Genomic DNA, 14,198 nt, shown 5'->3' with positions numbered 1-14,198 from the left:
GCACAGGCTTCTTGTAGTGGGGTCAAAGTGTTGTTGCAGTTGCTGTGGTCTAGGGATTATGCAAGAAGCAAGGCTTCTTTGGTCATAGCTTTTATTGGATAAACTCTGTAGTTGGGAGAGATGTTAAAGAGATTCTGTTTCTTGGGTCTCTTGAGCGTACTTTAACAAGCTACTTCTTGTCCTTGCAGTGATAGGACAGTGACAGTTCTCTTGTCCCCCTGCTTTACCTCTAGCAAGTTATGGTGTTTTTGATATTTCCGGCATCATGCCCGGTAGTTGTGTGCGAGTACCAGTCCCAAAGATTTTAAGAGCAGAGTGGACCAGCAGCTGGACTGAGATGGCTTAGATCAGGGCTGTCTAACAGTGACATGGGCACATTGATGGGCTACATGCTGCCTGGGCAGTGCCCCCCAGAAATTCCCTTCTCCCCACCCCCCAGGCTGTACTGGTAACACGTGGCTCCTTGGGTCCCTCTGTCCCCCACATAGGCAGCACCAGCAGCATGCTGGTCATCCCTGCTGCACAGCAGTGGGAGAGGTGGCTGCAAGGACCCATAGGCAACATGTTGACCACTCATGGGTTCCAGTTGGACAGCCCTGGTTTAGACGGGGGTGATGCTGCCTTGAGCAGAGGGCTGGACTGGAAGACCTTCTTGAGGTCCCTTCCAGCCCTAGTTTGATGACTCTGTGGCTGGTCTAATCGATGATATTATCAGACAAACCCGGCCACACATATTAAAGTTACTGAGGGCCTTTTTTCCCTCTGTGTTGAGTCTTTGAACATCAGACTTTGGCAAAAATAGGAACTTCCCATTTTCCCTACGTGTTGTAGTAACACTGATAGCCTATCAGGCTACATAGCACGGGCTGGTCTATTCCCATTGACTTGAAAGGCAAGACACAGCATTGTCACTGGGCACGAGAAAGGCTTGCAGAAGTCAGCCAATCATGGCAATCTGAGGTCTGTCTGTGGGATCCTTGTGTGTGCATGTGCATGCGCACATGTGTTTCGAACTGTTCAAAAGTATTTATGCGTGTGAAAATTTTCTTTGGAAAAAAAGAGGGGGAAAAAACCTAACAACAATGTTTGCTTTGATACTGAAGCCAAACCCCCGTCTACAGGCACCATAAACACAATTATGAAAGTCAGTTATTCATATGCTAAGTTAAATTTTTAACTGACACCAGATGAGCTGTGTAAATACATCAGTTAATAGCGCAAGGTCCTTGCCTTATGCAAACCAATCAACAAAAAAGGGGCTGGGTCCTTGCTACATTACTCCTGTCTATGTTAAATCAACAGAGTGTTGAATCAGGCCAAGGAGTGGACTGGATGGAAACTGTGATTGCATTTTATATGCTGTACAGCAGATGTCTGCTTTAGCATCAGACTCCTAACACTTCCATACACATTACCTGCAAAATACGACTCGGTAGCTGTTGGGAGTCTATGTGGGGGCCTAAAACACAACGGCCTGAAGCACATTTTTATTATTTAAAACTACTTTTGCAATCAGCAGGTGATTGAATTATGCCTGATCCCTTAAAGTGGCTTTCAGTAACCCCTGTCACTCTGGGCACAGCCAATCAGAACTAGGCTTCCTTTGGGTTTACAAACTAATGCCATACACCGCTGGTAGCTGTTTCAATTCATTCAGACCCACAGGAAGTTTATGTTTGCTGCCACAAAGCCCCAGAGAGTGCAAAGCTGCTACCCACAGGGCCACCATTCCCAACCTGCTTCAATTAAAAATGTGATGTTAGCGCAGCTACTATACGACTGAGTCCAATTTCGTTCGGACATGAAATTTTTTTTTGGAGGAAATCTGAAATAACAGACCAGAATAAAACCCTGGTATTTTGTCATCTTCCCAAGTCTCACAAAAAGTATACCCACACAGAAACTTGTGTTAAGAAAGCAACAATTTACATTCCCTCTCTCTGGGAAGTAAGGTCATGAGTTGCTTTTCTTAAATACAAGTGGAAGTGCTGCAAGCTCACGTCAAAGCAAAATAAAAGCACTGGACGATTTTCCCTGCCTCATCCTTTTCTTACAAGATGAAATTCTAATGTTTTGTCGAAGTCGGGGAGTTGGTGGCATTAACCCGAAACAGAGAGAAGTGTGCAGTAGTCTTCTCAGAGAAACAGAGGCAGCCCCATCCCATAGGACTTTGAATTGTGCATGGCACAACACACTAGAAACCGTACCAGAGGAAACCACCCCGCACTGGAGAATGATGATCCAACAGATCTTTTCCTGAAAAATTTAGTGTGCAAAATCTCCTTTGCAAATCAACTCTGTCCAATTCAAACAAAGAGCCCAGAATTGAAACGCTTCCAAGGGTCTCAAGTGCACAAATCAGAGCTGGAGACATTGCAAGAGAGCAAGGTCTGTCAGGAGACCTCTGGTACCTCTTATCTCCATTCAAATCACAAGCAGCAAATTCTCAGACATAGAGGAGATGTGTTATCAGGGATTTTTCAAGCTCTGGGTGAAGTTTTGACTCAGGCCTTAATTGCACCTCCTTGCCAATCTTTTTTTAATTCCTGCCCATCAGTAACAAAAGGGCCAAATGAAGCCTTTCCACTCAGTGACTGCTGTGATCTAAGATTGACCAAGGATTCATCCATGACTCTTTGGCTTCTTTCTAAGGCACTCAGGAAGTCTCCTGCACAAATGCTAGCCACAATCAAGACTGCTTCACTTCTAAGACCACAGGTATTCAGTCAATACAGCGATTAGCCCTTATGATATAGAGTGGTATTAACTCATATGGAAAAATGGTGTTTCCATGTATTTTGCCAAGCGTTGTGCCTGCCCTTGAGGGGCACTGAGGCACCACGATTCCAGTTGTAGTTGCTCATCCTATAAAAAAATAAAATAAAGTAAGTAGGTTAGGACCAGACTCACTCCTGGGATAACTGATGCTCCTCCAAGAATCCGGCTCAAACGAATGCTTCCTTCTTCTAAGTGTCTTATATGCTTGTATGCCCTGAGGTATCACCAGTCCTGCCGCAGACCAGGGATTTCTCTGTCATTAAAAAAAATATGTTTTCCATCTCTTTTCTTCTAGAATCCATGGATAACTGTCCCAGTAACTGCTATGGAAATGGAGACTGCGTGTCTGGGACCTGCCATTGCTTCCTTGGCTTTCTGGGCCCTGACTGTGGCCGAGGTAAGAATTTCTAATGGATTGAACCTGTTGTTTCCTCTGGGTTAAATGGTTCAGGACACTTTGGATGTGCCCATTTGTGGCACCGTTCTTCTTCGTAAGGAAACCTGCCCTAGGTGGGATGCTACAGTGGAGTGGGAATGGACTGGGATGGAGGGTCGGTTTATTTATTACTTGCCATGCTTCTTGCAACCTTGGTGACACAAGCCCCTGAGTGGCATGTGAGTCGACAATGGGAATAATGGCTCATTGGGAGCTTTCTCTTTGGGAGCCAGTTGAGAAAAGGTGGCTTAGAAAAGTTGTGCTATTGTTTCTCCAGCGAGCCACTCTATCTGTAGATTAGTAGAACTTCATAATGATGCTTTGTCCTCTGGCATTAAAGGAGACCTCAGGGACTCTTTTCCTTGTGTAAGGCTTCATGGGGCTGCACAGCTTATAGGTGATATCTAGTGACCCAGAGAGAGAGGGGGTTGAATTAATGCACCCTGCAGCACTACATGCCACTAAAAATGGCTCACATAGGCTCACCGGTGCTGGAGAGGAATATTGGCAGGTAAAAAAGTCAGTTCACTGCCCAAACCAGAAAAATAGGAGGGAAATTATATCTGGTTGAATTCCAGTGGAGGGGGGGGGGAAATCAGGTTTTTCCTGGTAAAATTAAAATATTTTTTTTAGCATGAACATGATGTTTTCTTTGACACATATTGTTCACACTTCGTTTTAACCTTTTTGAACATTTTTTTGTTCAACTGAAGTCAGTGCTGCTCTGAATTCAAAAATCAAAATGTTTCACATCCAAAATGTGAAAAGGAAAAATGTTAAGGTCCTCTTAAATGGATTTCAGCATAATTTGTTTTTAAACTGAAATCATTTGATGGATTATACGCCAATTCTCCAAACGTTTCGGTGGACCCGAATTACATTTTTTTCAGTGGAAAAAATAATTCGACCAAAGATTGTTGCCCAGTTCTACTGCCCACACGAGAACCTCACTGCTGCTCCTCCTTGGATCAGCAGGCCATCATATCACTCCTTGTCCTCAAGGCAGTCTGGGGTCACTCCCAAAAGAGGTCAGGCTGAATCAATCTCATGCACCGGCTGAGCTGGGGTCCCTGCGTGTGAGGCTTCTGCTCGCAGCATCCCAGCACAGTGAAGAATGGGGAAGGAGGAAGAAAACCAAGGATAATCTCTAGTCTGTCTTCCCACCCACACCCTATACCCACACTATTCTCCGCAGGGGTGATGTGGCCCACGGGAGGTAGTTTTCAGAGTTCACAGCCCAGCAAGATGAAAGAGCAGTTCACACCTCGTGGATTTTTTTTTCCCTGTGCTGCCTAGAGACTTAGGCAGACATCATTCTATAAATTATACTGGTTTTTTTCCTTTCCAACTTCTTCCCCTAAACCTGAAGGGCTGCATACCTACCTGGAGCTTCCATGCCTTTCATCTGGCATTCTCAAAGTTTCTATCCGCCGATGAGCTTACAAGGATGGACAGCTTGGTTCCCTGAGCTGATCTGAGTCTTTCTTCTGTGAGAAAACGTTGTGGCTAAAATTAGGTGGATCCCCATAATACTATCCGCATGTGTGTGAACAGATATGTGTTTTTAGTTTGAGCTTCAGCTGCTTCTGCTTTCTGACGTGTGTGTTAAGCAGAGCGTCTTGCTCTGGATATGGCATACCAGCACTTCACAACATGCATTGGCTGCCTGCGGGTTTTAAGCTGCAGTTTTTAAAGTGTTGATTTTGATCTGCAAAGCCGTCAAAAGTTAGGGGCTTTCCTACCTGAGAGATCACCTCTCTAGGTGTGTGTAGTATGGGTGCTGGGAAGAGCAGCAAAGGTGTTTACAGCACCGCTGGGACCAGCAAGTCATTATTAACTGGGCAGTTCTTCTCAGCCACATAAGAAAGACCAGGCCACTGGGTTTAGACTGTTGAACCAGAAAGCTGAATGGTCCTTAGGGCTGCCTGGGACATGGGAGAGGAGCTAAAGAATTTGAGAAGTCCCTTTAGCCCCTGTAATCCTGATATGCTGCAATTACCATTGCCTCCATCTTCTTGGCAGCATTTTTCAGGCAGCCCCAGAGGTGTTCTTACAAGGGGCTGATCTTGTACTGAGTATCAACAGTCTTCTCAGGACACATGCAAATCCTTCTCAGCACCTATACACTCCTCCTAATTAAAGGGGATTATTCTTTCTCCCCACTGAAGAAATTTGTGGGCTCTGCCTTCTCTTGGTACCTTGAAAGAGCAGGGTCCATTACAGAGCACTGTACAATTTTAGACAGGCAGATGAAAACCTTTCACTTAGGCCAGCTGGGAATATCAATTCCAGAGGCGTGTTTCCTGTGAGCAGTGCATCCTGTCCAGGTCCTCAGACTCAGGATATGCATGTTATTGTGCACACAGGTATCTCTTTGCAAATGATGCACAAAAAAACCTTGAAGAAGGCTGAGAGGAGACCTGGTAGCAGCTGACTGCTATGTCAGGGGAGCACAACAAGGGCTCAGCGAACAGCTGTTTACCAGGACACCCCTGGGGAAGACCAGAAGTAATGGCCACAAATTCCTGAAAGATCAATTCAGGCTCAACATTAGGAAAAACTTCTTCACAGTCACGGTGTCCAGATTGTGGAATAAGCTCCCTCCAGAGGTGGTGCAATCACCTACCCTGGAAATCATCAAGAGGAGACTGGACGGTCACCTCTCTGGGGTCCCCTGACCCCCAGTTGTCTTTCCTGCTTGGTGCAGGGGGCTGGACCCGATGATCTTCTGAAGTCCCTTCTGGCCTTACAATCTATGAATCTATGAAATAGGCAATGGGAGTAACTTCTGGTATTGGACCAGTGTGGTCATGGTGCTTTAACACACACAAACGGGCTAGTCTATCATGAGTCATGAAAACAACGCTGGAGAAGGGACAGAATCAAGAGGGAGGGTTCCTTTAACGACTATGGATATCACTCCTGACATGAACTCCAGCTCAGGGATCACTTGAAGTAGGTGTGTTGTATCTAGGATACGTCTAATGCAGATGGTTTCCCAAATTACACAAGATAAAGTGTCTTTTCTGAAGATATTTATAACATGCCATAGTGAGTGGCACTGCTTATACAGCTGCTCTTAGTTAGGCTGGTGTGGGGGATGTGGGCAGAAGAAATCTGGGCTGAATACCTGTCCTTGGAGATGAGTTTCAATGGAGCTAAAAAATGGAAAAATGCAGCAGAGTGACAGAGAGTGTGGAGCTGAAGTGAACAGGTTTTTAGGAAGTATTTGATGAGAGAGAGCATCTTATTTTTAATTAAATGGGGTGACAAAGGGTGGCTGCCTCTGAAGTTTCATGGTAAAGCAAAGGAAGGAGGTTTAGAATATGTGAGCAAAGACACGGACACATTTATATATAGACAGAAGATGGGGGAAGTTAAATGAATGTTTTTTTAAAAAGCAGGAGGAAGTTTAAATTGTATTTAAGGGTGGCAGGGAGAAGCAATGCAGCGGATGCCCGTTAAAGAGGACGGGGGAAGTGAATTGAAGCTTGAGAATACTCTGACTGCAGCAGTCTGAACCCTCCTGAGCAAAGAACTTGAAGGCCATAAAACTAGAAATTACAAGAGCAAAAATGGTGAATGATTTATGCATTGCTAAGGTTTGCAGGCAGAGACAGGGTCAAGGAAAATACAAAGTCTGGCGGCAATCCAAAGATAGTGATAGGCAGATCTGAAGCTAGTGACAGTAGAGAAGAAGCAAAAAATTTCAAGGTTCTGGAGGACTCCAGTGTTTCTGATCTTGGGAATAAATGAAAAGTCTGAATCTAAGCAATCATAAGATGCATCTGAGACATTGGAAAAGGCAGCATTTTAAGCCAGAAGCATTATTTCACACATTGCTTTAAGCATTTATTTGTAGAAACGTATAATATAGCCAGGAGCCGAGCAAAGCAAGGTAGAGAAATGTGAGATCGACATAATCAGAGAGGGAACTGAAGCCCATGACAGTGGGTGTTAGCCATATCAAAATGCTGGATTTACTTAGGAACTTGTAGTGGAAGAGTATGTATGGAAAACGCGGTAGGTTCCTCAGGCATAGGAGCCTTGAGCAGTCCCTGGTGTGATGAGCAAATGGGGTATATTTATGCTCTAATGTTGTTTCTGTCCATTTGTAGCATCTTGTCCAGTCCTGTGCAGTGGGAATGGACAGTACATGAAGGGGAGGTGCCTGTGCCACAGTGGCTGGAAAGGGGCAGAGTGTGACGTTCCAACTAACCAGTGCATAGATGTCTCCTGCAATAACCACGGCACGTGCATCATGGGGACCTGTATCTGCAACCCAGGATATAAAGGCGAGAGCTGTGAAGAAGGTATTTGCAAGATGCATTCAATTAGCCTTTTGCTTTGATTGTGGTTGTCTAATTATGTATACCGAGGCAGCGCTGAATAGTTCTAGCACTTAGACACCACAGCAATAGGTACCTTAGAAATACGGTGGATGGCTGGAACATGAAAATGATATGTTGTAATAACTTGTAATTATCTGTCGTATGTGTGCAATAATTGGGTGAAAAGCCATCAAATGATTCATATAGACAGATCTGGTTGAAGGGTCAGAACATCTAATCATATGTTCAAATCTTCTTATTAAAGCATCATTTCCATTTACACATCTCAATGTATAATTACTTTTACAATTTTTTTTTTGTTTTTTCCCTTGGAGCAAATGCTACGCCAAGCAATTACAATTGCTTACATGTACAAAATGGTAGAATGTGTGAAAAAGGACCCACTTGCTTTTCAAGTCTAAAGCGTAGACACATACAGGACTTGAATTAAATTCAACTTCAGAATGAGATATCATATTAAGGAATCTGTCATAGATTTCTTCAAATTCCTATTACCCCTGGAACATTTTTCATGTCATTTATTTTTGTGGCTTACAATGATGATGCCAATAAAGCCCTTATCTTTAGGGTGTCACCATGTCTACATCATGAGATACAACAAGATAAGCCTGTCTGATCCCCAGTGTGTCACTACTATTGAATGCGATTGTTCTCAACAAAAAAGTGGGTAGATGTCGCCATATTTGCAAATTACCTCTCAATCAACCACTTACAAGAATATCTCCTAAAAAGCCTGATTTTGATTGGTACTGAGGACCAATCTTTCCTGTTATGACTTTGCTTGAAATAGCAAGTATTTGGCACTTCGGAAAGCGCTGTTCAATAGAAAATTCCAAAAAACAGTGAATTCTCGGTTTCATTAACCTTGCCACAAATGCCTATATGAAAGCTGTGCAACGCCTGCTTTGTTTGTCACCTCTGCATAGGAGTGGAGTTGACTTCGGTTTACGGTCAGTTGGAAGGCAGGACAAATTTGCACCTTACAGGCTAACTAAATTAGATATAGATAGATAGATAGATAATACATATAACATAAGCTTTTGGGAGTTGAAGCTCATTTCATCAGAAGCTATGAAAGCTCGGTTGTCAGCATGAGGATGACACGAAGAATTTTCTCATGGTTATGTGCAGTGGGAATAAGAATACCCTGAACTGGATTCAGATGTCCATGTGAGATACGACTTCTTCATTGTATAAAGTACATCCAGGATTGAGTATCTGATGTGTGAATTTATATATAGGTGGTTGGAGTTCAACACAATGATGAGTAAATGCTGAAAGTCCATCCTGTGAGAAAACTAACCCCAGCTAAAGAATGGGAAAGGCTTGAAAGATTTCTGTTACTGAAAAGATTTACAATGTGGGCCCCTGTAACTCTTATGTATGAGAACATTTCTTTTCTATTTATTCAAAAATAGCAACATGGAAACTATTTAACACAGAGCCAGATTCTGCCCTCAGCTAGACTTGTGTGGGACCGTGTTGATGTCCACAATGTCTAATGTATGCAACGCAGAGCATGATTTGGCCTTTTCCTAGTCTGAACTTCCTTTCACTGACCACTTTTGATACAACAGAACAAACCCACTTCAGTTGTTTTATATTATCACTATGGCAAGGACAGTATCACAGTCCCATTAGGTGAAAACTTGCAAAAGGAGTGAAGAACAAAGAGAATATGAGTTTCTTGTGAGCTGTTTGGGGGTGGAGGAAGGGGGGCTCCTAGCGTACATTTGTTTTTCATATGCAAGGCATAATTTGCATGAAGCCGTGAGCAGGGAGAAATCAACCTAGAACTTATGCTGTGTTGGAAATATGCAGGATATGTTTTCAAACCCAGTAAAAAAGTTGATTTATATTATTTTTAAAATTGTGTTTACTTTTTAATTTCTCTTCTAAGGACCATCTGGTATTGATTCCTTTTTTATTATTTCTCAGTTCCTATAGTGTAGCTTCAGTGCTTATTCCATGTTTATAATGGATTTTCATTCTAGTGTTTCTTTTTTCTTCCCCCCACCCCCCAGCGTAGACGTTCCAGCAATGTTTATAAAACATCAGCTGACAATCCTATGTGGTTTTACTTTTCTCTTTTCTAAAGTTTATTGCCCCATATTTTATAAGGTGCAGACTGAGCCAGCAGGACATTAAAAGGAGGGGAGCAAATTTAAGCAATGAAAGATGAGAAGTTACTCTTTGGGTACTGAATAAGTCTAATAACTTGTATGACCAATGAGGCATAAAGCATATTGGGGAAAGTATAGTATCTGCAATAGCATTGCTAGCTGCACGATTTATCTCACTAGCACAGGTTCTATAAAAGGTTTCAACTATAAATGGGGCACTTTCTAAAACAGGAATTAGACCGTTTGGGACATTTTCCAAGCAGCAAAGCAAATCTATGCAAAACTCTTTTTTTTTTTTAAATAAACTAGACCTTGTCGCCTCGTTCCTCGTTCCCATTTCACCCCAAGCTGGGCAGCTGAGGTTCTCAAGCAGAACTCTTCAAAATATGCCATTGTCTTTGAAAACCACCAAAGCAATTGCCAAAGAAGAAAGCAAAAGCCCCTAATCCTGTCCCAGGGTCCCCGCCACGCCAAAGAACATCTAAAGATATGCGGCTAGTGAGGGCAAGATTAAAGTAGCCATTGTGCGTGACATCTTCTGAAAGGGCTCGTTTCAACATGAAAAATGGCCTTGGGATTATGATAAATGTGGTGCTCTGACACACGCATTCCCCTTCTATAATCTTCTGTGTTAGCGCTGAGGTAGCAGAGCGCCTGCCTCCTCTGATGGAGCCCCCTTTAAAACTTACCTTTTTTCCCCAATCAACTTTCAGAGGGGGATGATTAATTGCCTGGAGGTAGGCTTTTGTCAGATAGCCCATGATCTTTGTTCTCTGCATTCAAACCGTCTGCTGAGAACATAGGACTCCGGGAGTGTGTTGCTCAGTCCCTTTCATCCCCAGAGTAGGAACAGGGCCAGGGGCATCCAGGGCTCATGCTAAAATTGGCACCCGCACGCCTCGCTCACTAATAGCAGAGGAGATTTATAGATCTATCTTCTCCAACATCTTAGGAGTCTCAAAGATTGTTCCAGCCATGAACAGAGCTCCAGAAATCTGCAAAACAGAAAATACCTTGGGATAGCCATTGCTGAGCCATTTCTTGCTGGAGTCAGAAGACTTTGTGAAGCCGAGGAATTACCAGCATGGCTTAACCGGGGTAGAGTGTTTCCTTTCAGGGTTTTGGATCTGAACTAAGTCTCATTACACCTGGAGAAGAAGAAACAACATTGAACTTTCCAGAGTGTGTTGTGCCGTGATCGGCTCAGCTGTCCTAGAGCCCCTAGTAGGACAACTCTGCTTTCCTAACCTGGCCTGCCTGACGCTTGGCATTGGTCCTCAAGGCCCTGCCACATGCCATTTCAAGAGCTAGGAATAGCTTGAAAGGACTTTTACTTCCTCCTGCTTGCTGTCTGTACCTTTATTTATTTAAAAATAGATGCTCAGTTCCTGCACCGAGTTGTAACCTGGGGTGAGGGTTGTGTGGTTCCTGCTTTTCATTTGATGGATGAAGTGAAGAATGGCACTAGACCACGTAGACAGCGTCTTGTCTAAGCTAAGATGCTCTTTGGAGGCATACATAAGCCTCATGCAGTGGGATCCTCTTGGACACCCAAATGGCTACTCTCTCATGCTTTTTAAGAAACTGCCCCTCTTAAGCAGAAGCACTCAAGGAGATTTAAAGCAAAATATTTTACTAAATAAAAATACAAGAACAGAACTACTCATAAGTTATATTTTTATGCCCTCATTCAGCAAAGTGCATAAGCCTTTGAGTAAATTGAAGCACATATGCAAATCATGTTAAAATGTATAGGAATATAGAGTAGGCTTCAAATTAAGCACATGCTTTTTTGTACTTTGCTGAATCAGGGTCTTAATCTCTATCTGAAAGTTTTGCTATTAGAAGACCACAGTAGCTTAACATTTTACAACGTAGTGGCTGAGTAGGGATCAGCAACTTGGTGGCATTGGTTAAACGCATTAGGCATTTTTGCCTGACAGAAATTATGCTAATATGGTCTCAGCTGAGTAGCTGTTCCTGCTGTTCATTGTCACTGCGGTTTAATTTAATTGATTTCTTGAGAGATGTCCCAGGTAAACTGGAAATCGTTTTCACTAGAATGGGCTTTAATATTGTTTCCCTTTACCAGTGAGAGACATTTAAAATGTCCTTTGAGTGTTTATGTGGCATCACACACATAGGTTGGTTCTGTTAATGCCAGTATAAACACATTATCCATTTAGTAGCCCCTAAATACTAAAGACTGCCTTTCTGGCACCTGTGGTTTTCAAGCATCAGTCATTAAGTACCTTAGAAACCAAGAGTGCCCATCACATAGAAATGGCTCAGGATTTGGTTTAAAATTTGTGATTCTAACAGACAGGAGCATTGTAGGCCTGCATTATAATAAATGAGTAAAGCAAAAGTGATTTCTATGTACAGGCTGACCCACCAGTCCCATCACAGATCTCACCTGTGGAGTGGAGGGCGTATCTATGAGTTACTAGGATAGGATGCAGTGCTTTCTATTCCCAGCTCTGTCACGGTCTGAGCAAGTGGGTTATATACTTTGTCTCAACTTCCTCCTGCGTGTAATGCCGAGCTCCCAAATTTGCTGTAACTCTTGGAGATCCTTGAATAATTTATTAATAATAATAATAATGCAATATATAATATACTGTGCTGAGCTATGAAGTATTAATGAATCTCAGTTGATTGTCTCCAATTCATACTAGGTTCTGCACTGATTGAAGCTTCTCAGGTGTGATGTATGTGTTCAGAGGGGCTGTCTATGCGTTCCTTGATCACATCATAGCTGAGCACATGCTGCTCTGCTCCCCTGTCGTACCGCACCATACGCTTGCAGCACAACTTGTATACTAGGCCATTCCTGAACTTTATATCTGTACTTCTCTCCTCTGCCCCCCTCTCCCCTTCTTATGCAGTGGACTGCATGGACCCCACCTGTTCTGGACGAGGCGTGTGCGTTCGGGGAGAATGTCACTGCTCTGTTGGCTGGGGAGGAACCAGTTGTGAGACACCAAGAGCTACCTGTTTGGACCAGTGCTCCGGTCACGGGACCTTCCTGCCTGATACCGGGCTCTGCAGCTGTGACCCCAACTGGACTGGACACGATTGCTCAATCGGTAACTTTAGCAGTAGCTTTAAAGCAAGAATGCTTTCAAATATATTAGCACTTGGCTCTGCAAACATAGCACTTCCACTTGGCTTGGGTAAAGCATGCAGAGAACATGACTGGGAGCGCAAATGCCATAGCCCAACCACATCATCCTATTTCTATTGGTGATTTTATTGGAATGTGATAAATAGCCCCATTAAAGCCACCTAGGCTTGCTGTTGTTGACTATATTGCTGTGAATTTAATTTATAGCTTGCATAATGCTACCTGTTGTAGTGTTAATTCCTGATGAAGCTCTGTTGCCTCCAATGGGCAGACTGGATTTTTATGAGATTACTAAGTATTCTTTAGCCAGTTGTAAAGCAGAAAGGAAAGACGACCATAAGGGATGGCAGTTGCACTTCAGGTGTGCTCCTCTCCTGCTGTTTGAATATAGTGTGCCCCCTAGCTGTGAATCAGATGGAAAAGCCTTAATATAAAAACAAAGCCAAGAAGCAAAAGGTCAGGTATGAAGGGACAGAACAGTCTCGTAGATATTTGACCTTGCTGGGGTTATTTGACCCCAGTGGTCTTGATCTCATAAGGTCCCTTCCAGCCCTAAACTTCTGTGAATCTGTGTGAAAGGTGCAGACACCGACCCAGATGAATATTTATATGGCATCTGCAGGTTTGCTGGGAAATTGGGAGCTCTTATAATGCCCCCATTCCTCAACTAAACAGGAAGCTTGTTGAAAACCAGCAATGGGGATCTGAACTAGAGCTTACAATAGCCATACAGTTATCATCTTTCTGTCCTGAAGATAGCTAGTCTTCAAGTAACACCCTAGAAGTACTGTGAACCATTAGATACTCAGGAGCAATTGTTTGCTTGGCCTTTGTTCTTTGTTCACCAATAAGAAGCATAAGGAAAGCAGCTTCAAACCACATCTGTTGTGGCTTCTTTACCCTACACAGTTGTGGTTGAACCACACCAGGACTCCAGAGTACCACAGTAATGTCAACCCATTGAAACAACTCACAGGGAAGCAACAAAAACAATTAAGAGAACTGGAAGTATTGATGTGGGAGTAAAGAAGACAAATAAACAAGAATAGTTTTGGCTAACGAGATATTTGAATGTGCGTGGTGCAAAATCATGTTAACTGTCAACATGTATTTCAAGATCACAAACTCCAAGGATGGGGAGGAGTTATCAAGTGAGGCCCAAGGGAATGATAACCAGGAATGATTTTTCCAAATTTAAACATCAAAAAGCGGTAAAAATGACTAGATAGAAGAATAGCATCTAAAGAGCACAGGTGGAAGCCCCCTCACTTGACATGCAAAAACAAGATTGAGTGAGAATCTTGTGACTATGGCATACGGGACAGCCTTGCATTGGCTGAAGAAGCAGAAGAGGCCACAAAAAGCGAGGCAAGGGCAGCACC

General features: G+C 43.2%; 1 protein-coding gene across 5 annotated transcripts in view; it reads left to right on the top strand.

Moving 5' to 3' along the window:
• TENM4 (teneurin transmembrane protein 4) overlaps window positions 1-14,198 on the top strand; it is an 894,317-nt gene that overhangs the window by 692,590 nt on the left and 187,529 nt on the right. For all 5 annotated transcript variants that reach the window (XM_019523993.1, XM_019523990.1, XM_019523994.1 and 2 more), the window contains 3 exons: window positions 3,074-3,175; window positions 7,333-7,527; window positions 12,578-12,778. In XM_019523993.1, the coding sequence (XP_019379538.1) occupies window positions 3,074-3,175; window positions 7,333-7,527; window positions 12,578-12,778 (498 nt within the window). The remainder of the gene's footprint in view (window positions 1-3,073; window positions 3,176-7,332; window positions 7,528-12,577; window positions 12,779-14,198) is intronic.

Source organism: Gavialis gangeticus, unplaced genomic scaffold, assembly GCF_001723915.1.
Source record: "Gavialis gangeticus isolate Ggan-Ray unplaced genomic scaffold, GavGan_comp1, whole genome shotgun sequence".
In the NCBI taxonomy this organism is placed as follows: Eukaryota; Metazoa; Chordata; order Crocodylia; family Gavialidae; genus Gavialis; species Gavialis gangeticus.
The sequence above is the reverse complement of the archived record's forward strand: the minus strand, read 5'-3'. Positions and strand labels throughout refer to the sequence as shown.